The sequence below is a fragment of the Mauremys mutica genome, chromosome 13 (genome assembly GCF_020497125.1).
Source record: "Mauremys mutica isolate MM-2020 ecotype Southern chromosome 13, ASM2049712v1, whole genome shotgun sequence".
NCBI lineage: Eukaryota > Metazoa > Chordata > Testudines > Geoemydidae > Mauremys > Mauremys mutica.
The window spans coordinates 39,795,688-39,820,618 of NC_059084.1; the positions used below are offsets into that span (position 1 = coordinate 39,795,688).

Genomic DNA, 24,931 nt, shown 5'->3' on the forward strand with positions numbered 1-24,931 from the left:
CACAAATGATCTGTGCTGAGCCTCACTCCTTCTTTTCTGATTTCAGTCACTCTACGTGAGGTCCTTGGAAGCCCTTGGCAAGCTAGTGGAGACTTTGCTGGAGGAAGAACCAACCGCAGACTGGTTCCAGGAAATGTTTGAAGTGAGTAGATCATTGAACCATGGTGCAGATTGTTTCTTGTGTTACAGCAGGGAAGAGTCAGAGATTTAGGGGGTCAAGCTTCAGTTGTGGAGGAATTTTCCATAATGGAGTGAATTTTAGGGAGAAAGCACCAAATTCTTCCTGGGATAAGTGGGCATGTGCCCCACTGAAATCCACGGAAGCTATGCCATTTTATGCCAGGGCTGGATTGGGACCAGGTTCTTACAGTGTCCTTGACACTACTTGGAGCGGCAAGAAAATCACCACTGCAGTAGCCAAATCCAAGAGAACCAGTGGAAACTGATGACTTCTTCTAAGAGGAATTCATGAATATTGAGTTAAGCCCTGTGTATGGAAACTCATTCAGAGGAAACTTCCTGTTCCTCAGACATGAACAGAATATCGTGAAGAGCTGAGGGGTGGGGAGTTTGATGCACGTTCAGTATAAAAATGAAGTTATAAAAGGAGCTGGGCTGGGGGGACTTCTCTGCTCTTATTCAAATTAATAAAAAGAAATGCTCCTCTCTGTCATTTTGCCAATCAATGTGGGAGAAGTTGCTCAGGAAATAGACCACAGCAGCAGACATCAAACAGCATGCAATGTGCTAGACAGCTCCCATCAGACAGTCTACAGCAGACATCACATACACGGGCCCAGATTCATCTCTCATGTAACTCCTTTGGCTTCAATCACCAGAGGTGAATCTGGCCCCTGGGACTTGTATATCTAAGGGGCTCTTCCATTAGACATGTGATTCCTTTGCTACATGGAGGTCAGATGCTTTGGAGAGGGATTTTAGTGACAATTAAACCTGTTTAAGAGGAACTTTTGGGAAGGATTTTCTGGTACTAACTCTGTCCATTCCACTGCTCTGCAAACAGCTCCTAAGGACATGGTTCAGTTCGGGGAAGGAGTGGGAGAGAGAACGGGCCTTGCAGGCCAGCACCCAGCTGCTGACTGCCTATCGAGAGACAGTTCACAGCACAGTGAGTATAGCCGTACTCTTCCTTGAGCTGACTTCCCTGCTTACGTCAGATCTGACACTCAATGCAAATGCATGAAAAACTCTTCCAGGACAGCAGCTGGGATCTCAAGGTGACTAACAGCCCTCTGTTTCCGTGAGTGAGAGATTTACACAACAATGCTGTGACCACACTGCGGGCAGACTGCAAGAAGTAGAGGGAGACAACCGCCAAACTGATGGCTTATTCTATCATTAGATTCACCAAGTCAACAACAAAAGAGCTTCTACCGTAGTTAACAAGATGCCAAACACGGTCCCCTTTTTGGCATTCCAGACCTTGGCTCCCATCTAAACATCTCTGTCTTGGAAGAGGGGGGAGGGATAGCTCAGTGGTTTGAGCAGTGGCCTGCTAAATCCCAGGTTGTGAGTTCAGTATTTGAGGGGGCCATTTAGGGAACTGGGGTAAAAATCTGTGTGGGGATTGGTCCTGCTTTGAGCCAGGGGTTGGACTAGATACCTCCTGAGGTCCTTTCCAACCCTGATATTCTATGTCTAATATAGTGAGGGGTTACTGGAAACCTGATTCACCATATGTGGGGTTCACTGATCATAAAGGCCCAGATGCTTATCCCCAGGTCAATGTGAATCTCAGGTCTTCCCCAAATATCACGCTGTCAGCCAATCCTTAACTAAATCTAAGATTTATTGTTAAAAGAAAGAAGAGAGTTACAAATGGTTAAAAGATCAATATCCAGACAAGTGACTTTCCATGTTCATAGTTCAGGATCACAACAGTGATGGAATAAACTGCTGGTTTGTAAAAGTCTCTCTGGAATCATCCCAACAGATCAGAATCCAAAGGCAGCTTAGATGTAAAGTCTGTTAGTTTTTCCAGGCATTTTCCAGGTTCTTCCAAATGATTATTTGGAAGATCTCTATCCTATGGCTTACACTGTTCCTGTTCAACATTTAAGCAGTCTAGAGATGATAGGATCAGGCCCGAGCCTTCTCTTTTATAGCTATTCTACCAGGCTGACAAGCCTACCTCACAGAAATTGTCACAGAAGGCCCTTCCCCCAATGCGGATGGCCTGTTGTACTTTGCTTTGAAGATAATTTTCTATTTCCTGTGCATACCCAGTAAACTAGTTACATTCATTCACATAAGGTAATTAGCCGTTCTTCCATTATAACACAGATAGTTAAGCTGAAGATAATGTAGAAATGATTGGTTTCCTGAAGTGTCTTACATCTTTGATTTTAAGGCTAACTGAACACCTTGCACACATAATTAAGGCAATTAAGCCATGAAAGGGAATTAGCATCTACAAGCTAATTTAGTTACATTGTGAAACTTCTAACTGGGTATAGATAACCACACACAAATACACTTAGCATCTATTGTTCATTTTTGAATGAGTTGATGATTGCTAGTCAAATACATCTCTTTGAAATTCACATGCACGTGAACTGTCTTGACACAGTAGAAGTGCCTCTTGTTAAGTTATTATGGGTCATACACAGGTTGACTGGTCTGCCAGTGTCACAAATGCATTCTTGGTTCTTATGCTCCCAGGATGCTAAAGCTGAATTTCTATGTAATCAGCTAAGATCATAAACCATAAGAGTGGCTATCCTGGATCCCCCAGAAGAATGGTTGACCTACCCAGTATCCTGTCTTCTGACAGTGGTGGGTGCCAGATGCATCAGAGGGAATGAACAGAACAAGGCAATTGTCAAGTGAACCATCCCCTGTTGGACAGTCCCAGCCCCGGCATCTGGCAGTCAGAGGTTTAGAGACATCCAGATCATAGGGTTGCATCCCTGACCATGTTAGCTAGTAGCCAGAGATGGACCTAGCCTCCGTGAACTCATCTCATTCTTTTTTGAACCCAGTTATACTTTTGGCCTTCACAACCTCTCCGTGGCAATGAGTTCCACAGGTTGACTGCATTGTGTGAAGAAATGCTTCCTTTTTTTTGTTTTAAACCTGCTGCCTATTAATTTCATTGGATGACCCCTTGCTCCTGTGATATGTGAAGGACTAAATAACACTTCCTTATTGACTTTCTCTACACCAATCATGATTTGATAGATCTCGATCATAGTCCCTCTTAGTCGTCTCTTTTCCTAGCTGAAAAGTCCCTGTCTTTTTAATCTCTCCTTATATGAGAAGTTGTCCCATATGCCTAATAATTTTTGTTACTCTTCTCTGTATTTCTTCCAGTTCTAACATATCTTTTTTGAGGTGAGATGAGCAAAACTGCATGCAGTATTCAAGGTGTGGGGGTACTGTAGATTTCTATAGCGGCATAATGATATTTACTGCCCAGGGCCGGCTCTACAGTTTTTGCCGCCCCAAGCGCGCGCTTGGCCCGCTGGTGCCTGGAGCCGGCCTTGGCTACATGCCATCTCCCTCCCCTTCTGCTCAGGAAAACAAAAAGTTTATCCTAATGCTGTTGGTTCACCAAACCAGGCCTACTGCTTTGGCCACAATTCAGTGGCACACAGCCAGAAATGTAGCAAACAGGAAATGAAAGAATTCAGTCCAAGAAAACTCTGCTAAAATAAAATAACTACTTGGTGTGAATTCATTTCCTGAGCTCTAGTGAAGAGACATTAATGTATTCTCCAAGTTCATCTTTAAAAATCTTGCTTGCTAATGCTCAGGAAAATTTGGAGTCTGAAAAATAAATACTAGTCCAAGGTACTGATCAGAAATGGTTAGATCATTTGCATTTATTAATTTGTTGCTGCTGGATGGATTCAGGATGCTAAGGGTTACATTTTCACAGTGCATCAGCTGAGAGAGTTGGTGCCATTTGGTATATTTTGAGAAGGTGCCCTTTATCCAAAAGGTAACAGCAGATTTCCTAGTTGTTTTTTAACTTTATGCAGAACCTGTTGACTTTTCATTTAAGCTTATGATGGAACTAATAGAGCATCAAGCTTATCTTAGCAGTGTATTTGCTTTGATGGACCTTGTAGTTTGCACTAATGCATTTTATGCCAATGTTGGCAGTTGAACACAGTGACAGCAAAAGTTAGAGTTTTTGTTATAGCACTTGATGTTAGCTAAAGGAACAGCCCAATCCTGGCACTAAAAGATTAAGAGATGATAGTACAATAACTTGTGAATTTTAAATGAGATCAAAACCAGTTGCTGTCACCATTTCTTCCTGGTGTGTTCTTGCATTTAGGTCTATCCAGTGTGGAAACCTCCCCTGGACATTCCCTTCATGTTGTTTTCATTTGTGCTGTGGTAACAGTGAATGAGAAGAAGCAGACATGGAAGAGTGGCACTGGTCAGAGGTCTAACCAAGCCGCACACCTACTTTCTCATTTATTGTTCTGGTTGGATCACTACCCGTGCTGGGTTTGAACATACAGTCCATATGTTCAAAGCCTCCTACTTGGATCTGTGCATTATTGTGTGAAAAGTTTTTCTCAGTCTTTTGACTTTATCCAACCAGAATCTCATATTCAGCTTGAATTGTTTGCAGAATGTTGAGTCTCTAAAGTGCAGTTCCAGTCAGGAAAGTGACTCTGTAAAAATAGAGAATGTCAGCGTCTTTTACTGATTCTATTTCTCTTTCAGTGGCTTCTATGTCACACTTGCTCAAAACCATTTTTTTAACTTTCAGCACTGTAAGTTCATCTAGGGATCTCAGAATCAAGCCCAAGTGTGTTCTCCTTCATGTATCCTCACCAGGCAATTTTGTCAGTGAGGCATGAAGCAGACTAGAATATAGCTCACTGTCGCACAGCTGTGTTGGTTCTACAGTAAAAATGTCAGTACGTGAAGCAAATGATGACTCTTAAGACCCAAGGAGAGTACCGGTGGGCCATTTTACAGAGCCATTTTTCTGAGCACAGTCCTGTTGCAAGCCTTAACTATGAACATTTGTTAGACTTTGTAGCAATGTGCAGTGCTGCAGACATAGCAGAGTGAACACAGGGATAGCTACAATGACCAAGAAAGCTCTTAGGAAAGATTGGATTTGCAGGGCAGTGTACAGACCTTTCCTCTCTTCCCTTGTGCTCAGTTAGATTTACTAGATTAATTTGCAAATAATCCAGTTAACTTTGTTTAAAAATGTGAACTGCATCTTGAACGACAGTCAAATTACATTGCATACATTGAGAGATTCAGTCTCAAGACATCCCTAGGTTTACCACGCTGTGAGCAGCATTGCATTGAGACCTTTGAAAAGGAATTAAGAAATCAATCTCTTTCTCCACATCAGTATGATCCCGAGCTTTCGTCACGGCAGTTTGGGGTTGAGCTCTCCCGACTGACCAATGAGGAGCGAGCGGTGCCACTGGTGGTGGAGAAGCTCATAAACTACATTGAAATGCATGGATTGTACACCGAGGGCATTTACGGGAAGTCAGGCTCAATCAATAAGATAAAGGAGCTCCGACAGGGTCTTGATACAGGTAAGATGAAAAAGAGAGAGTCTCAGAGGGGGAGCAAAAGGGACAGCCGAGAACCTCTGTGAACAGGGAATTCATGTCATCTAAAGGGGGCCAGAGCAAAGGAACCGTTTTCCCTTCCCCCACCGTAGACTCTGGCTTTTGGTACCATGAAACTACAGACATTTCTCTAATACCAGCCTTCACCAAAAGTCTGCACTGTGTTAGAGCCCTCCTGTCTTGTGGAACTGTTTAATTCTTCCTTGTTTTATTCCTCCTCTTGTGCACAAGTGTGCAAAAAAGAAATTGGGAGAAAAAGCTACATTAGCCAGGCTTCATATTTATCAACATCACCTAGACTTCCAAAGTGCTTTACAAACTCTCTCTAAAGACTTTCACCCCTGGAAAACTGGCTCTTTTCACTACAAGAATTTTAACATGGTCATATTAAAAAAGCAGGTGCCACAGTTGTGCACTGTATGATCTGAGGTTGCTACAGTATTGATACCTGTTTTTCTATGCAGTGTTGTTGTAGCTCTGCTCACTGTAGAAGAGCCTGAGACATAAGCCCTTGTATCAGAGGCCTGAGGGCTGGGCTAAAGTAGTGGTCAAAACTTTGCTGATATAAAACAAAATCAGGCTGTGAGCTAGAGGCAGGCCCTTCTCACAGAATCTGGCAAGAGCAGGGCTGATATTGCAGAAACACACGTTGCTGAGTGCTAAGCACAAAACACACACACACAGACACATTCCAGAAGGGCGGTACCAGAACACCCCATACCAAGAATGGTACAAACACATTCCCCAAAGATAACAGGAACACACTGACCCTGTCTAAAGATATGGTCAGGATGACAATATGATGGATAGAAATGTACAAGGTGGTGGGTTGTGATATCAGAGGATGTCAACTATCAGAGGAGCAATATGTAACTTGTTTGTATCTGTGTATAAAAATGTATCTTGGGGGCAGTGTCTTTATCTAGCCTAGTTAGGAACGGAAAGTACCGCCGTTTGCTGAGCTGGTCCATTGTTATGGGTATACATGTATTAGTGCAGGATACTAGTACTGTGCTTCATCAAAATAAGCCTGGCTGGGTGCCTTCATGCCTTAATGGATCTTGTGGTCATTGGGCGGTTCGCTCGAGGTCTGCCATGTCAGTTGTCTGTGCCAGGCTGGGGTGGCACACAGAGGGAACACACACAGGCAGCCGAACATCTGACCACACCCATGATAGTAGAGAGACGGTGAGTGAGGTAATAGCTTCTGTTGGACTGACGTCTGTTGGCAAGAGACAAGCTTTCGAGCTACACAGAGCTCTTCCTCAGGACCTCTCTCACCCACAGAAGTTGGTCCAACAGCAGTGGTTAGGTAATAGCCAGTGCTAGTACTGACATGAAAACACTGGCTTGTTTACTGGATCAAAACTGATCATTTGCTTTTTCTTTGGTTTCTTTTCCACTCCCTCCACTCACTTGCCTCGGTGAACAGATATTGACAATGTGAATCTAGATGACTACAATATTCATGTCATTGCCAGTGTGTTCAAACAGTGGCTGAGAGATTTGCCCAATCCCCTCATGACCTTCGAACTCTACAAGGAATTTCTGCGAGCTATGGGTAAGGAAGTTCCATACAAATCCTATACAATCACACACAAAACCCAAGACAGGGAAGGTACAATTAGCTGCAGGTACCAAACCCAGTTTCTGCTTGCCCAGAACAAGCAGTATTTTTTTACTTTAGTTTTATCATCACCATTGTCATGACAAGCAGCAAGCAAGTAGATTGTGTGCTTGTACGATTGTACAAGCGCCAATTGTATGGAGTGTTTGAATCCAAAAAGTCATTTTGGTGATCTGTCATCTTTTATGACATAACTGGCAAGACAGTGCTGGAGCCTCTCCCATCTGCCTCCCTCTTAGAGCCTTTTCCCACTGCCGGGGTCTTTCCTGCAACAGGGAAAGACTCCATTGAGGGTGATGACACTGCTAAAAATAGGCAGTGTAGGTGGGAGGAATGACTTTGGCATTTAGAAAGCCACGTAGGTGATGCTTAATTTGTGCCAAGGCTTGCCAGGGCTGAGCTCCGGCACATCTGCTCCAGGAGCTCTCTGCTGTTGAAGTCTTTCATTGCAGCCTCCTTCTGCCAGAGCCTTTCACTGACGTGTAGGTAGGCACTGCAATGTGGACACAGCCTGCTTTTCACTGTGCCATGTAGTCACAGACAGCACTGTGACACAGACTAATCCCTTACACTGTTATAGTAGTCAAAGCCTTTGCCGTTCAGAGCCCTGGTACCACTGGGCTTGCTGTGTGAAAGTTTAAAAAAAAAAAAAAAAAAAAAAGCCTGAGCCCCGGCACCTCTTTCGTTACAAATTAAGCAGTGTGTGTAGGGTATATCCCCACAGCCTTCATGCGTGTCTTTACTCACCTAAGCAGTGCCTCGCCATCTACATTGCTATTCTGCCCATGCTAGAGTGGTATGTAGCATATGATTTTGATGGTGAGCAGAGCAGAGCGTGCAGCATAGACGTGCCCTGTTATTATTCAGCTCCCAACTCTTTTGGAATCTGTTTAAAAGAAATCAGTGTCTTATGCTCATGTTTTTTGCATAGGATACTGCTACCCGAGGGACCTGCAAAGGGGGCCTGCTTGTATAGGCAGGGAGAGGAGGGAGTTGTCATCCCTGTCTCTGTGCACTAGCCTCCTGCACAGCTCCCCTGTACTGGGCCATTCACACTACCTTCACAAGTAAAGATGGCAGAAGACACCATGGGGAAGTTGCCTGTAATATGTGTAACTGTGTGTGCTCTCTCCAGGCCTGCAGGAGAGGAAGGAGACCATCCGAGGCGTGTACTCTGTCATTGATCAGCTCTCTCGCACCCACCTCAGTACCCTGGAACGCCTCATCTTTCACCTTGTGAGGTAATGGCAGACCACAGCGTGGGATCGTCATACTGCAGCCACTCTTTCTCTTCTCCTTCCTCACTAGGGGCCTGATTCTGATACACTTACTCCCCATGAGTACCACCGTACTCCATGAGTAGTTCCACTGGAACAAGGTACTGTTCTCCGTGAGTAAGAGTACCTGAACACGGGCCTATGTGATCCAAGTACTTTTGTCGGGAAAAAGGGGAGTGAAACTTCGCAAGGGAATGCTTTAAATTCTGAAATGGCTTTACCGCTCCGGACCCAAGGGCTCTTTTTCCAGACAATGCTCTCATTGACAGCTAATGCCAATAATGTTCTTCTTTTTATATATAAGTTCCCTTTCGTAATAGCAACAAATGTTTCAGACTTGCTGAGAAGACAACCACTGTAGGTCTCAGCTGGTTACAAACACATGGTTCCATGCCATAGACAGGGGTGAGCTGCAGCCGGTTCGCACCGGATCGCGCGAACCGGTTGTTAAATTTAGAAGCCCTTTTAGAACCGGTTGTTCCCAGTGGGACAAACTGGTTCTAAAAGGGCATTTAAATTTAACAAGCGCTCCCTGCTGCCCGGCCCCAGCTCACCTCAGCTCTGCCTCCACCTCCTGCCATGAATGCTCTTTCTTGCTTCTCCTCCCACCCTGCTTCCCGCGAATCAGCTGTTAGCGCGGGAAGCCTGGGAAGGCTGAGAAGCAAGCAGGCTTCCCCGGTCCAGGAAGACGACGCTGAGGTAGGAAACCAGGAGGGGCCGTGTGCCCCCGCCGGTCTCCAGCCCTGTCCCCGACCACGGCCCCCCCTGTCCCCGGGTCCCCGCCCAGCCCCGACCCTCCCCGGCCACCCGGTCCCGGCCGCGGCACCCCCCCCCCTGGCCCCACGTTCCCCCCCCCCGGCCCCGCGTTCCTGGCCGCAACCCTCCCCGGCCACCCGGTCCCGGCCGCGGCACCCCCCCCACCCCCCCGCCGGCCCCACGTTCCTCCCCGGCCGCCCGGCTCAGGCTCAGGCTCGAGTGCCCTGCCCGGCCCCACATTCCTCCACGGCCGCCCGGCTCGGGCACGGGCTCGGGCGCGCTGCCCGGCCCCGCGTTCCTCCCCGGCTGCCTGGCACGGGCTCCGGCTCCAGCCGCGGTGCCCTGCCCGGCCCCGCGTTCCTCCCCGGCTGCCCGGCTCCGGCTCCGGCTCCGGCTCCAGCAGCGGCGCCCTGGCCGGCCCCGCGGCCCTCCCCAACCGCCGCAGCCCGGCTCCGGGCACGGGGGCAGGAATCGCGACCGATACTTACCCAGATGCTGGGGTCCGGGCGCAGTGGCGGCCTTGGCTGCCCGGCTCCGGGCTCTGGCAGCATGGTAAGGGGGCCGGGAGGGGGTGTTGGAGAGAGGGCTGGGGAGTTCGGGGGTGCGGGGGGAGTGGATAGGGGTTGGGAGGTGTTAGAGGGTAGGGAACAGGGAGGGGGGGTGGATGGGGCAGGGGTCCCTGGGTGGGGGAGGCATGATTCCTCCTGGGGTGAGGAGGGAACCGGTTGTTATGATTTTGGCAGCTCATCACTAGCCATAGACCTAACCCACTGAGGAGTGCAGTAAGATTGCAGTGGATCACAGTACTGCCATGTGTTGCACCCTTTAGTTTGAACATTGAGGGTCTAGGGATCATGTGTGATGCTTTTGCATGAGCTTAAACAATATCTAGTTCAGGCTATAGTCACTGTGTTACAATCTGCGAAGTTTCCTGCCATCTACATGCATTTAGACACATCTGTGCTCTGTTTCTAAGGCATAGCTTAATGATGGCTAAGTGAGTTGCTTGCTACTGTAATAAATATGCACTGTATCTATTCCTTTTTGGAAAATAGGTTAAGTAGGTCAAAACAAAAGATTTCCTAAAGAGTGTCATGGCATGTTGCGTGGTTCACTCAGTATCCATTGTCTTACCTTTTTGCCCTTGTCTGGTATAATATTTACATCCTGTTGGTCTAGTTCTTTACCAGATACAACAAATTGAAGCTCTTCACTTCAAAGCTATATAATATTGTGGAAAATCTTCCCCTGGCAATGACCTCCAGATCTCATGTGCATATACAGCCCTCCTCTCCCTGCCCTGCTCTGAATTTGTATTTTGTCCTCTTTCTGTTTCTCTACAGGGGTATTTCCTGCCAGTGTTATGTGAATTGGAGCTACCTTTAACCCTTGCTGCTTTGTTGTTTATTGTTTAGGATTGCCCTGCAGGAAGAGACCAATCGAATGTCAGCTAATGCCCTGGCCATTGTGTTTGCTCCCTGTATTCTCCGCTGTCCTGACACAACTGACCCACTGCAGAGCGTTCAGGACATCAGTAAAACAACCACGTAAGAATATAGCATTACAACTTCCAGAGTAAATCCTGTAATGAGGTCATGTCAGGACAGTCAAATGATCACTGAGTAATGCACTTTAATGTGCTGTAGAATGACAGCTACAAACACATCACTGGTTTGCAAATGAATTGCCTTAATGAAATACTGTCTATTCTATCAGAAACTAGCAGCTGCTAAAGTTAAACCTTTTAAAATCTGCAGGATTGGATAACCTGCACCCAGGAGTTTTTAAAGAACGGGACAGTGAGCTCTCTCCGCCATTGATGTTGATATTTAACAAATCCTGGAGTAATGGGGAAGTTCCAGAGGACTGTACAAAAAGCTAATGTGCCAGTATCTAAAAAGGATTAACAGGATGATCTGGGTAACTACAGGCCAGTTAGCTCAATATCAGTGTCATGGGTCTACCCTCACTTGAAACTGGGCGGTTTCAAAGTGAGGACCCGCATGTCACCATGTCAAAGGTCTCACCCCCACTTGGAGCTGTTCGGCTCCAATGTGGGGACCTGACTTGGTTTCCCTCTAAACTAAAATCCTAGTTTAGATCTAGTAAGCTGCCACCATGTCCTATGGGATCTCACCCCCACTTTGAGCTTGTGGGTTCAAAGATGAGGACCCGCAGGTATTCTGCCACCACCCTAACCCTTAGGGTGGGGTTCCTTCTCGCCGCCACCACTCAATCAAGAAATGTGGATTGAGACACAGTCCTTCCCCAAAAATCCTAGGGGATTCCAAGAGCCCCAAATCCATGGAGTTCTCACACCCAGGAGAAACAAACCATTCCCCCTGCTTCCTCCCCCCTCCCCTTTCCTAGGAGAGATACCGGGATCCAACTACAGAGGGATACCTCCCCCTCCCCTTTCCCTGAGAATCCACCCAAGGAAAGACCAACAAGTCCTTAATAGAAAAGAAGTTATTAAAGAATAAAAAGAAACTACAGAATCTCTATGAGCCCAAGCTGGACACTCATAGGGTATAACCTTATCAATCTCTGGAGAGAATCCCCTCTCCCCCTTTTCTCAGTAAAAGCAATATCAGCAAACAGGAATAAAGCATTTCCTTTAGCAAACACACAATTGCAAATATAGAAATCAAATCATAAGACTAATTCGCCTTTCTAATTAATACTCACTATTAATTAGTAGAAACTACTCCAGGAGAACTTGGAGACATGACTGTCCTCTGTTAGATCCAAAAACAGTTCTCACACAGACAAAGGCTTCCCTCCACAGAGATTTGAAAAAATCTTATCTCTGATTGGTCCTCTGGTCAGGTGGTCACCAGGTACTACATGTTAACCCTTTACAGGTAAAACAGACCTTAACCCTTAACTATCTGTTTATGACACGCCCCCCAAATCGCCAGCAGTGGGAACTACTGGTGGTGATTTCCTCCTAGAACTGTAAAATAAACAGATAAACAAAACACATGCACTATTACATATACTACAAGTATGTAAACAACAAGATATTTGACACTGAAGAACACTTTGTATGCATTTGAGCGGACACACTTGGCAACGTCCTTGCCCATCCTCCCAGTGGAAGGACTTCCCCAACCTGTCTTTGGTTTGTTGACCCCAGAATGCCCACTGGGATGTCAGGGCCCAAGCTTAAGAGCTTGTCCCAGTACTTAGTTGGAACTACCAACTGTCTTTGAAGATGCTGGCTTTCCTGGTGTTCACCAGAAAGAATGTCCTTATATAAGAGTTGTTGTTTTACAACAAACTGGAATTGGGTAGAAGAGCTGAGAGGCGGTGGGTTGCTGAGTGCCGCCGCCCAAAGCTTTCTTAAGGCTGTCATCGGCTTCCTGCTTTGTCTGGAACTGTTCCCTTGAGGCGGGAGACACCAGTTCCTCTGGGAGTGATGTAGGTGATGAGGTTGTTTCCATTGACTGTGGACCGCTCTCCGCTGGTGCACAAGGTGATATTTCAGGCTCTGGCTGAGCCTTTTGGGTAGAGTTGTCTGCTGCTCCTGCCAGTTTAGGCCCGTTGGCGCCCCCTGGCGGTGGAGTTGCAAGCGCTGGCGTCAGTGCTGGCGCTGGTTCTGCCGCTGGTTGCTTTTCCAGTTCCAGTCCTGGGACTGGATGTACTATGGCTGCTGTAGTTGTTGGCATGAGATCCGGTTCCACCACCTCTGTCTGGGTCTCTGGTAACACAGACAGGGTCCTGGTGGATGGCTCAGGAACAGGGATGGGAGTGCCTGCTTGTTCGGCCTGGCCGCGGGTGACCACTCCCCCCCTCTTGGCCAGCTGCACATGGTTGGCCAAGTCTTCCCCCAGTAGCATGGGGATGGAATAATTGTTATAGACAGCAAAAGTCCACTTTCCTGACCAGTCCTTGTACTGGTCTTCAGGGATGCTGTACCCATGGCAGGTCCTTTTAACCTTTTTGAAGAAGGCCTCAGTGTCCTCACCTGCCATGTAGGTGGGAAATTTCTTGGGATGGGGAACAGTGCCTTCTGGTGCTGGCCACACCCCTCTGCAGTCAGTGAACTAGTTTCCCCAATTCCTAACCCTTTCTATTCCCGAGAGACTGAATAGAAAAGAAACAAAACCTTTTCATTTGCAAATGTGTAGTTGCTGTTTGCTGATATACTGAGAAGACCAAAAAAACCCAAAACTGGTTTGTCCTGTTTCTAGCACTTGCTAAGTACCTCACAGTGGGGGTCCTTTCTAACAAGCCTTCTAGAAAAACTTGCACCTCTTTCCTAGCTGTTTTCAAGCAGACAAAGAAAAAAGAAAAAAAAGAAAAGAAGAAGAAAAAAAAATCCTTTCCTAACACAGCCCGTTAGAAACCTTATTTCCCCCAGCTAAACCCAGCTGAAAATATGTTTCCAAAAAAACAATCTTCCTCTCCTTCTCCCAAGAAGGTGGAAACCTGCCCTGCAACTCTCCCTTGCAATTGCTAAGTACTCTCTGAGCAAGGAGTTCCTTGCCTCCAGAGGATTTTAAAAGACACAGAAAAAAAAAACCTGGCTGGAGGGTTTCTCTCTCCAACCCCCAAACCAGTTTTCCCTGTTGGACGGGATGAGCTCCGAGGAGCACCTCCCCGCACCCAAGGAATCCTGATCACACAAAAGAGGGACACACCTCCTTGCAACCAGAGCTAAAAATGTTTGTAACTCTGAACTGTTAAAAACCTCTGGCTTGAGAATCCTTATCTGCCCAGCAAACCTGTGAGGGCACTTCCCCCCACCTAAGGAATGCACACACTTTCTTTTCCTCCAAGGTGCTTTTCTATGCCACCCGAAAGAAAACTGCTTTCAACAAAGCCTGCTGGAAACTTAATTCCCTCCAGCCAACCTGGCTGAAACTGTAAACTCCCTCTTCTCTCAGGTTGCTTTCCTGCTCTAGAAGAAGAGAATAGCTTCCTTCAGCGTAGCCCAGCTGAAAAAACTCCTTCTAACAATGGGTTCGAAACTCCGCTGCCACCATGTCATGTTAAAGTGTCTGACACACTGCCTGTCCCCCAAGTTTCCCCTGGGGAACCCAGATTCAAACCCCTTGAATCTCTATACACAGGGAAGCAGCCCACTTCCCCCCTCCCTCTCCCCTAGCCACTCTAGAGAGATATCTGATTCAACTGCTTGAATCAAACCCAGGAGGACTGTCTCTTCCCCCTCCCCTGAATCCACAAGAGAAGGAAATTAACCAAGTCCAAAGAAAAGAAAAGAAGTTATTAAAGAATAAAAAGAAACTACAGAATCTCTATGAGCCCAAGCTGGACACTCATAGGGTATAACCTTATCAATCTCTGGAGAGAATCCCCTCTCCCCCTTTTCTCAGTAAAAGCAATATCAGCAAACAGGAATAAAGCATTTCCTTTAGCAAACACACAATTGCAAATATAGAAATCAAATCATAAGACTAATTCGCCTTTCTAATTAATACTCACTATTAATTAGTAGAAACTACTCCAGGAGAACTTGGAGACATGACTGTCCTCTGTTAGATCCAAAAACAGTTCTCACACAGACAAAGGCTTCCCTCCACAGAGATTTGAAAAAATCTTATCTCTGATTGGTCCTCTGGTCAGGTGGTCACCAGGTACTACATGTTAACCCTTTACAGGTAAAACAGACCTTAACCCTTAACTATCTGTTTATGACAATCAGTCTCAGGCAAAATCATGGGAAAGCTGACGTGGAAGGTAATCAGTAAAGAATTGAAGGATGGCAGTGTAATTAGTGCCAGTCAACACAGTTTTTTATGGAAAATAGGTCTTGTCAAAATTGATTGGATGCCAGGTTTGGTTGGCAGAGGTAACCACGTTGACATCGTTGACTTAGATTCCAGTCGGGTCATCCTGATTAAAAAATTAACACTATACAGATTCAGTGCAGCAAATATTAAATGGATTGAAAATTGGCTAATTGATATCTCCAAAGTAATTGTAAATAGGGAATCATCATCCAGTGGGTGGGAAGGGTTTGTAATGGAGCCCCTCGGGGATGTTTTTGACTTCAACTGGAATTTTAAGAATAAATATGTTAGATTGTGAGAAGCTCAGATAATAGGGCACTGGGGGTTAGATAAGTACCTAGGATGGATAGTGGATGCAGGAATCATTTGATGAAATTCTATTCAGGAGACCAGACTACATGAACCTGCCTGGCCTTCAAATCTCTCCTAGAAGCAATTCTTCTGCCTACAGATGTGAAAATTACTTTGAATCACTCTTCTAAAGGTTCCTTGTAAGAAGAAGTCTCTTTGTAACTTGACTTATATACGCCGCCTTGTATCATTACTGCTCTAAAAGGATTTCTTCCAGAAAACAATACTGATGGTATTAAACAAAATATCTGCCCCAGACACCTAATCACTGTCATTGCCCTGCGACTGCCTGTCCAGCTTGGATGCAAACAAGCACAAGTGTGTGTGTCTACAAATAGATATAGCTAGATAGCGCAGCATATCCGAAATGGCCATTCTTTCAGCCTTTCATTTGAACACGCTGTGCTTTCCTAACCTTGGTGGGTATTTGCCTTTCCAGGGGAAGGACCTGTTTCCCTGATGGAGCCCTTGGGGAGCCCTCCCTTTAGTCCTCTAGTTTAACTCCCCTGCCTACTACCATTTGGGGCATTTCAACCACACTGTTCGTTTCCAGCCCACGAAGCAAGAGAATTGGCGCAGCACTTAGGCGACATGGCCAGCTTAAACACAGCCAGAGTTTTATCCTCCCGTTTTACCACTTTCTTTTTTCCTTTTTACAGCTGTGTGGAGTTGATTGTCGTAGAGCAGATGAATAAATACAGGGCTCATCTCAAGGACATCAACAGCCTGGAGTTTGCTGAGAACAAAGCAAAAAGCAGGCTGTCTTTGATCCGCAGATCAATGGTAAGATTTGGGTGGAGGGTGGGAGGGGGTTGAGCTGGTAGTATGTTCTGTTCCTGTGTCAGGAAAAAATGGAGCAGACCTTTCCTTTGTTTTAGGAGGACAAGTTTCTCCAGCCATGTCATTGATCGTAACTTCCTTTTATACATAAAATTCAAAGGAGAACCTCATGTCGATGCAGCTATTGTGTATTTGCATAGTTTATTCAGTGTGTCTGTTGTAACTGAGAAGAATGTGCATGGTACTAAATTGAAAATCAGAGAATAATTTGGTACTGATAAGCCAGCCCCGTCCTTTCCTCTCCTTTTCACTCAGACTAATCTCCCCTAATCTTCTCCTGCCTATTACAGTCTCCCTAGCCTCTTACACCTCCCAAAGCATCATATCCAGGGCCAACAGAGAGACTGAACCTCAGCCCTGCACTTGGCTCCTTGCGTTTCCCGAGCCACACATTTATACCAAAAAAAAGCCCAAAGGAGATGGGAATGGTGCCTGTCAAGAGTTCTAAAGGAAAGTGCCACAGAAACGTGGTCTCTGGATTTCACAGGCTCATTTGTACATTTTGGGGATATATTTCGCAAATTTGGACTAATTTATCCTGTGTTAATCAACTCTTTGCTGGCTCTGTTTATGACCTCCTCACTCCTGCACTCAAGTCCCCTAATCCCACAGTGGCCTGCTGTCTGGTACTGCCCACTGTGTTAAAACCCTTCACTTGTTTCCCTCCTACATAACTTCAGGGGGAATCTGGGGTGAAGCTGCCCTTAACCAAGCCCTTGCTTTGACTCTCTGTGTGCAAGTCACTTCATTAGTAATGCCTTCAGCAGCGAGGACTGAACTGAGCTGCCTATAAAGGGTCACTTTCTTTTCCTCCACTGCCTTTCTGGGAGTTTGGAATACCAGCTCATTTAGCTTTCACACACCCAACTGGGTAGATGAATGAGAGGCAGAGTCTGGGAATTGAAGCGACCTGTGTCCCCCTTTGCTGTAAGCTGAATAAGCAACAGGCTGTCATCTGCTGTGTTCTGCTCATAGAATGAGAAAGAATGGCTGATTTATCACAGGACAGTCAACCCAGGTCTGTGCTGCTGAAAGGAAGAGCAGGCTCTCCATTTATAAAGACCCAGTATCCTCCTGTGGCATGTCCTATCAGAAATCCTGCTTTGTGAATTGCTGCCAATGCTAAATCTGCTCCAAACAGGCGCTTCAACAGTTATTTTGCAAAGCTTGTGGCTCAGCTGTGCGTTGTTGCTGATGCTGCAGAGAGCTGACTCACTCATGACATTAAAAGACTCTAGAAGTTCTTTTAAGGGAGCAGTGGCATGTGCACTCTAACCTTCTGCTTTCCTTTTCCTGTCCTCTCTAATCCAGAAACCTGTACTAATTGCAGTTAGATTTATGAGCATAACCCACAATTCAATCCCGGTATGTATTAATTGTGTCACACTCCGTCACAGCTGCATCCCATCATTGTGTGTAACCCTCTGCTCATTCAAGCACCATGCCACAGGCTCTTGTCTGACTCTGCCCATTCATTCCTGTGCAGGCCCCACCCCAGTGATTGACTTTTCATTTCTCTCTCAGTAGGGAGCACCCTAAGGTCCCTCTCTCCTGGAGGAGGCGCTAGAGCAGCAGTAGGAACTGATGCCCAATGGTGGTTGAAATAGCCCTCAGCAACTGCAGTTGGTTACTGCAATCCACTGGTCCCCTTCTCCAAAGGCTGCTCTTGTACTCTGTCTGTGTGCACTCTCCTAGTCACGCCACTGCTCTTGCATGCTGCTCTTTGGAGGGGTGATTTGACCTTCTCAGAAAGGGTGGAGGGTCAGCACTAATAAATGAAAATAGCTGGGGGAATCCTCACCACTTAGCCAACAGAGGCCTCTGTTTGCTGCAGAGTTCTCTCCTGAGTCTCTAACTAACCCTGCTTCAGTCAGCTTTGCCATTGTTGTCCTTTCAATTGTGTTCCTCGTTCCATTCATTTTCTCTTTACCTGCTAGTTCTGTTCTTTTCTTCCCTCCCTTCTGTTTTCATCCAAGCCCTCCTTTTTCCTTCTCTGTCCTCCCTCACACCTCTTCCTTTACTCATGTATGTCTGTTTATACACAGTACCCTCTCCGAGGTGTTCCAGCTGCTTCAGTTCTGCCACCATTTCACACCGCAGTGGATGGATGCCCCACAGATACCTGCCCCAGCTAATGCAGCATGGCTGAAGCAGGGTAGTGCAGCGCTAGGAGCATTCTAGGAGAACTAAGCAGGAAAAGAGGCCCCACTTTTCCTCTTGCCCCTCCCTACACCAGATGCACCGTGCTGTTCAGAACTTGGCACTTCCAACCTTCATCTTTTAATTTTTGGATCCAATTGATGGATCTTTTATTTTTTCCTCACTCCTGCTACAGTCTGAAGCCCATCAGAAGCAGCTACTGCCTGCCTCTTGCTTGGCAGGATGGTCACGTTGTGATGGATGAGGGGAGCAGTCTTTGCAACCGTACTTTAATGGGAAAGATAACACGTCTGTTTACTCACAGCCACAGTATCTCCACACCCTTTTACATACTTAGCAGTGCCAAGCATTTGGGGACTGATTAGAAGATCAGAATCTGAGCTATGCTGCCTTTAATTTCTTGTGTTGGTCGACGTATTCTGCAATTCCTTCATTCATGTTCGTGTCTGTGCTGCAGCATTCTCATTAAGGGTCTGTCTGTAGGAGCCTGTATTGTGCTATGCATCTTTAAAACATGCACACATGAAAGAGCAGCTGTGTCCTTTGCCTTTCTCAGATGGGTCCAGCAAAGTGCTAGCTTGATTCAGGTGAATAACAGAGGCATTAAGCCAAGGCACACTTACATTGACTACAAAGCTTTTAGCTTTTGACTTTCTCCATCAGTAGCATTAATGTACATGATATAGTTAAAGTAACTTTTACCCTAGAGCATCTCTTCCAGAAAGGCATCCCGCTCTTGTTTTGAAGACATCAAATGCTGGAGAATTTACCACATCCCTAGCTTTGTTCCAATGGTTAATCACCATCACTGTTTTTTTTTTTAAATGCCTTATGGCATGGATGGAATATAGGTCCTGGGTGACTACTGGGACTGTTGCTACCTTTGCAAATGGGGACAGGTGGTGATGCTTTATCTTCAGAATTGAGGTGATATGATGCCCCGATGGTAGTTGAGCCTCTCCTGGAGGCTAACCTTGGAACAGCATTGGCCCCAACCATAGAGCAGGATGCTCTGCTGCTAGAGAATATCATAGAATCATGGAAATGTAGGGCTGGACGGACCTTCAAGAAGTCATCTCCCCACGCTGAGGCAGGACCAAGTAAACCTAAACCATCCCTGACCAATGTTTGTCCAAACTGGTTCTTAAGAACCCCCAATTTCAGGGATTCCACAACCTCCCTAGCTAACCTGTGCCAGTGCTTAACCATCCTTAAAGTTGGAAAGTTTGTCTAATATCTTACCTCAATCTCCCTTGCTGCTGAATAAGGCCTGGGCTACACTAGTGGGGGGGGGCGGGGGGTTTGAACTAAGATACACAACTGCAGCTAAACTATTCGCGTAGCTGAAGTCGAAGTATCTTAGTTCGACTTATCTGGCCATCCTCACGGCGGCGAGTCGACTGGTACGGCTCCCCTGTCGGCACCGCTTACTCCTCCTGCCGAGGTGGAGTATGGGTGTCGATTAGCAGATCGATTTATCGCGTCCAGACGAGACGCGATAAATCAATGCGCTATACATCGAACACTACCCGCCGATGCGGTGGGTAGTATAGACATACCCTAAGCCAATAACTTCTTGTCCAAGCCCCAGTTGACATGGAGAACAGTTGATCACCATCTCATTATAACAACCAAGACTGTTATCTTCCCTCTCAGCCTTCTCTTCTGAAGACTAAACATGTCCAACCTTTCGTCACAGGTCATGTTTTCTAAACCTCTTACCATTTTTCTAGCTCCCTGGAATCTCTCCAATTTGTCATATGTTTCCTAAAGTGTGGTCCCCAGAACTGGACACAATACTTCAGATGAGGCCTCACCAATGATGAGTAGATTGGAATAGTCACTTCCCATGTCTTAGAAATGACAAACACAACAAAATGCCCCAATTGGGTCTATACATCAGAACCCTTTCTTGGGCATAGGTAGGGGAGTTTGTAGAGAAAATACAGTGGTTGAAGGGAGAACACTAGATTTGTTTATGGGTAAACTGATGGCTCAAGGGTTTTCTTTAGGCTAGACAATAGGAGCTGATCATTCTTGGCTATGGGTGTTGTTTTCTTCCGGGGAGCTCACAAGGCAACTAGGCTGCTTCAGTATTTTGGGATATGAGTCAAAGATTTATTACTAGAATTGGTCTGATAATTGCTGAGCTGAGTGTGTGCAGGCGTAGGTTCATTAGCATCTGGAGCAGGGATTCCCATGATTCAATGTGTCCCTGCTTTCTGGTCCCAGAGTTCAGTGCGGTTCTATGTTCTTCATTCTTTATGCTAATCCCTATTCCATCTTTCATGCAGTTGAGGCATGTGGAGTTGTCTCTGTTCTTCATTCTGTATGCAAATGGAGATGTCTTAATCTTGTCACCCTTGTCAGGAGGCGTCTAGGTATGTCTCCCCAAACTCTTCATTGTTCTCTGCAAGCCTTTTCTCTGATCGGTTTTGGTTCAAACAGAGATGGGAATTGGGGGTGTCCTTCATGAGTCACACAAGCTAGATACTGTGCCCTGGTTCCCCAAAAACACAGAGCTGACTGGTATCAACAATAAAGATGGCAAGTGAAGTCTAGTACAGCTGGAGAACGTTCATTCTTCATTTTTTTTAATTAGCCTCAGGAAACTTTTCATCAGTTTGGATCTCTGATTGGAGCAATAGCACCATACAGCTGTGATTCACTGGCCACGTCTCGTCAGTGGGTGTTTGACTGTATCAGCTGCCTTCTCTGTATACAAGGTGAGGAGACCATTAGCAGGTATAAGTAATTCTTCCCCATTAGCAGGTATAAGTAATTCTTCACCTTCTTTCACTGTTGTAATGTCCATTTTTTGCCTCTCTAGTTCTTTCTGTCCTGTCTGTTGGCACTTAGATAACAGAGTGATGGGCATCTTGTAAATAGCTCATTAGAAGAGACGATTATGATGTGTAAAGAGTGTGACACACTTCTGGGAACTGTACAAATAATAAATGGTCTGCACCAGGTAGATAACTGCTCAGTTCCTTAGAGCTTCTCTACACAGGGACACTAAGGAGAGTTAATCCAAATGAACTAAAGGTGTAAATTTTAAAGTGTCATTAAACACGTGTGGATGCTCTGATTCTGAATGAAAATGGCCCTTCTTAATTTTAGTGAATTACATGAATTAAACTAACCTGAAAAGGCCCCTTTAATTCTAAATAAGTGTGTCCCCAGAGGTGTTTAATGAAGTTTAACTAATGCAGTTTGAAAATGAATTTGGATTAGCTTTCTTGACTATCTCCATGTAGACAAGCCCTTGGTACTAAACATTTTCATTCTCTTTACCCTGCCACTGGCTGTATTGGAGGGGTTTCCTGGACTAATTCTTTAAACAAAAAATTCTTGCAGCAGCCCTCTGTCATGAGCATTCAAAGCTATTGGAGTAAGTGTAGGCCATTTTCCCATTTGTGAAAGAGTGGGACAGGGGTTGGCAATCTATGGCACGGGTACCGAAGGCGGCACATGAGCTGATTTTCAGTGGCACTCACACTGCCCAGGTTCTGGCCACCAGTCCGGGGGGCTCCGCATTTTAATTTAATTTTAAATGAAGCTTCTGAAACATTTTAAAAGCCTTATTTACTTTACATATAACAATAGTTTAGTTATATATTATAGACTTATAGAAAGAGACCTTCTCAAAACATTAAATTGTCTTACTGGCACGCGAAACCTTAAATTCGAGTGAATAAATGAAGACTCGGCACAGCACTTCTGAAAGGTTGCCGACCCCTGGCGTAGGATATTCTTTTCACCTAATGGTTAGATGTAAAGGGATAGATCTTGGTTATTATTTAAGGCCATTTCCAATTAGGGTGACCAGACAGCCAATGTGAAACTCATGCAGGACTGGGGTGGGGGATAATGTGAGCCTATATAAGAGAGAGACCCCAAAATCGGGACTGTCCCTATAAAATTGGGACATCTGGTCACCCTATTTCTAATTATTATTAATCAGTCCTAAAAAACAGTGTTGGTGATTCAGAAACAGAACAAGGGACTCCAGTCTTTGAGTGTACAACATAGAAATCCCAGCATTGTTTAGAAGTGACGGATGAGCCTGGGTTTCCTGCCGAAGGTTTTGTCCAGCCCCATCTCGTTTACAACGAGAGTTTGGTGGAGGGATTCACTTCTACATTGGAACCCCTCACATCTACCTCCATGAGTTGTACTTGAATGTGAGATTAGATGTAAATAGTGAGAGCAGAGAGGCTACTGAAACCAGACACCCCCAGAAAGCTGCTCCAAGCTGAATACGGTGCTTGTTCAATCCTGTATCAGTCACAATAACATACCACTACTGTTAACTTTCAGACATTTAGGGTGTAATCCCGACTCCATTATAGTCAACAGGAGTTTTGCCGTTGACTTTGATGGGGCCAAGATTTTACACTATGCTGATAACAGCCTAGCACATGGATCCTCCTGTATGAATATCCATGCAGTAGAGGATCCAGTTACAGTACTTTTTTTCCTTTTCTCCACTCCAGGCCAGCCCATGAACCTGGGGTCAGTGGAAGAGGAGCTGAGATGTCTCCATGAAGAACTAACAGCAGCTCCGGACCCCGAGGCTTTGTTTCAGGCCTCTTCCAAAATGGCCAGGGTAACTGAATCAAAAAACTTGTGCGGATGTTCTAGTGACCAGGCACCCTTCATTTTACATTTACGCTTTCATGATGCCTTTCCGTACTTGGAGCGAGCTGTGGACGAGGGGCATTCGTTGCTAGTAACCAGCAAGATGCTTTTCATAGATGTGTGCTATGAATGCCATGTAAAATCCAGATTCCACAGAATGTTGCACGCCCATGAAAATGCACATGCAGATGCGCACACATATACTTATCCAGCTATCCATGAGAAAAAACTGTATTAGTGGAACATCAAGCTGAGAACCCATCCAGTCTTCATTCTGTCACCTTGTGGGTTTGCCTTAGCCTATATTTGTGTGCATGCCTCTCTTGACTTCATTGTATATATTGTAAAAAGATGCAGTGTATCTAAGAGAATGCAAACTGGAAATTTACCTCCTGCATATCCAGTACAATGTTGTGCTAACTGTGCAACAGAAGCTTTGCCTTGAACCTGATCTCATTAGTGTAGAATACAAAAATGTAGTATATAGACTATGGAGAGAATTTTAATCCCAAATGGCTAGCTGGATATGAGGCTAATTAACAAATTGTTAATTAATCAGAAGGGTAGCCATGTTAGTCTGGATCTGTAAAAGCAGCAAAGAGTCCTGTGGCACCTTATAGACTAACAGACGTATTGGAGCATGAGCTTTTGTGGGTGAATACCCACTTCGTCGGATGCAATTTGCTGATGCATAGATATTTTTCCATAGAGATATTAGGCCTCCATTTTTACAAGTGCTGGAGCCAAACATAATTGCAGTCTCTCCTGTTTTTGATTTGTTCCCAGGTTGTTAGTAAGTACTTTCCCCCAGAACAGGCCACAGCCTTTATTGAGGCCACAGTGGAAAGTATGCTGTCTGCCAGCCCCACCTGTGCCACAGCAGCTGGACTGTGGATGAAGGTTATACTGAAGGAGTGTGGAGATGCCATGCTTGATAAGGTAAAACGGGAAACTGGAGAGGTTTTCTGCCTAAACACGAGGCTTTTAGATCTTTGCCCTCATGTGTAATGAACAAAAATCTTGCTGTTTCTCCCCCTCGGACATAGAGTCGATTCCATCTCTGTTCCCACCCTAAACTAGGCAATGGCAGAATCAATAGCAATAGACAGAGAGAATCCAAGGGAAAAGGAAGATGGTTGGTTATTTATTTGTCTGGCTTGCTGCCACAGTATTCAGCCAAGAAAACACTCTGGGGAAAAGACAAGAAGACAGAATGACCGGCACTTGGAGGCATCCAGTTCTTAGGAGGCCTATGGCTAAAGGCTACCTGGATAAAAATAGCCCTGTAGTCATTCCCAGGGAGTCTGGAGCCTGGGCTCTGAGACCCACCCTCTTGCCAGGTTTCAGAGCCTGGGCTGCAGCCCGAGCAGGAACAGCTACACTTTTAGCCACATAGTGCAAGCCCCTCAGGCCCAGGTTGACCTGAGCTCTGAAACTCACTGCTGTGGGATTTTTTTGGTGTGTAGACGTACCCTTTAAGAATAGAAGGAGGGAGGGAGAAAACTATAGTGTCTTTGGGATCCACTATTTATATGCCTTATTCTGGAGCCCAGTGTGGTAGGGCTAGATGAAAGGAGCACTCCACAAATCTTCTATCAAGGCTGGTGAAAGGCCTCAGGACAGGGAACCCTCGCAGCAGAACTGCCACGTTTGCACAGTATTTCGAAGATGTGAAGGGCTAGGAATGAATGAGAGGTCGTCACCTGTTCATAGTCCCAGGCATTTGCACACTGTGTTTAAAGCACTTGCATATTTTGTGCTTGTGGTTGTTTATGAACTGTGCATCCTTCGAGGCAAATGGTTGCATTTGGCTGCTTAAATCACACCTGCAAAATCTGGGCAAGCAAAGCCTTCTTTTGTGCATGCCAGCTGGTTTATTTAATGCATAGCTGGGCACCACCACATTAAATTACCTGGTATGTACAGGGAAACCCCGCT

The 24,931-nt window shown here is 45.7% G+C and overlaps 1 protein-coding gene across 1 annotated transcript in view; it reads left to right on the forward strand.

The window, feature by feature from the left end:
• LOC123348421 (maestro heat-like repeat-containing protein family member 2B) overlaps window positions 1-24,931 on the forward strand; it is a 46,866-nt gene that overhangs the window by 4,935 nt on the left and 17,000 nt on the right. The window contains exons 9-18 of the mRNA XM_044985948.1: window positions 47-142; window positions 1,025-1,129; window positions 5,354-5,546; window positions 7,015-7,143; window positions 8,345-8,450; window positions 10,658-10,789; window positions 16,012-16,135; window positions 20,955-21,078; window positions 22,849-22,961; window positions 23,780-23,932. Of these exons, the coding sequence (XP_044841883.1) occupies window positions 47-142; window positions 1,025-1,129; window positions 5,354-5,546; window positions 7,015-7,143; window positions 8,345-8,450; window positions 10,658-10,789; window positions 16,012-16,135; window positions 20,955-21,078; window positions 22,849-22,961; window positions 23,780-23,932 (1,275 nt within the window). The remainder of the gene's footprint in view (window positions 1-46; window positions 143-1,024; window positions 1,130-5,353; window positions 5,547-7,014; window positions 7,144-8,344; window positions 8,451-10,657; window positions 10,790-16,011; window positions 16,136-20,954; window positions 21,079-22,848; window positions 22,962-23,779; window positions 23,933-24,931) is intronic.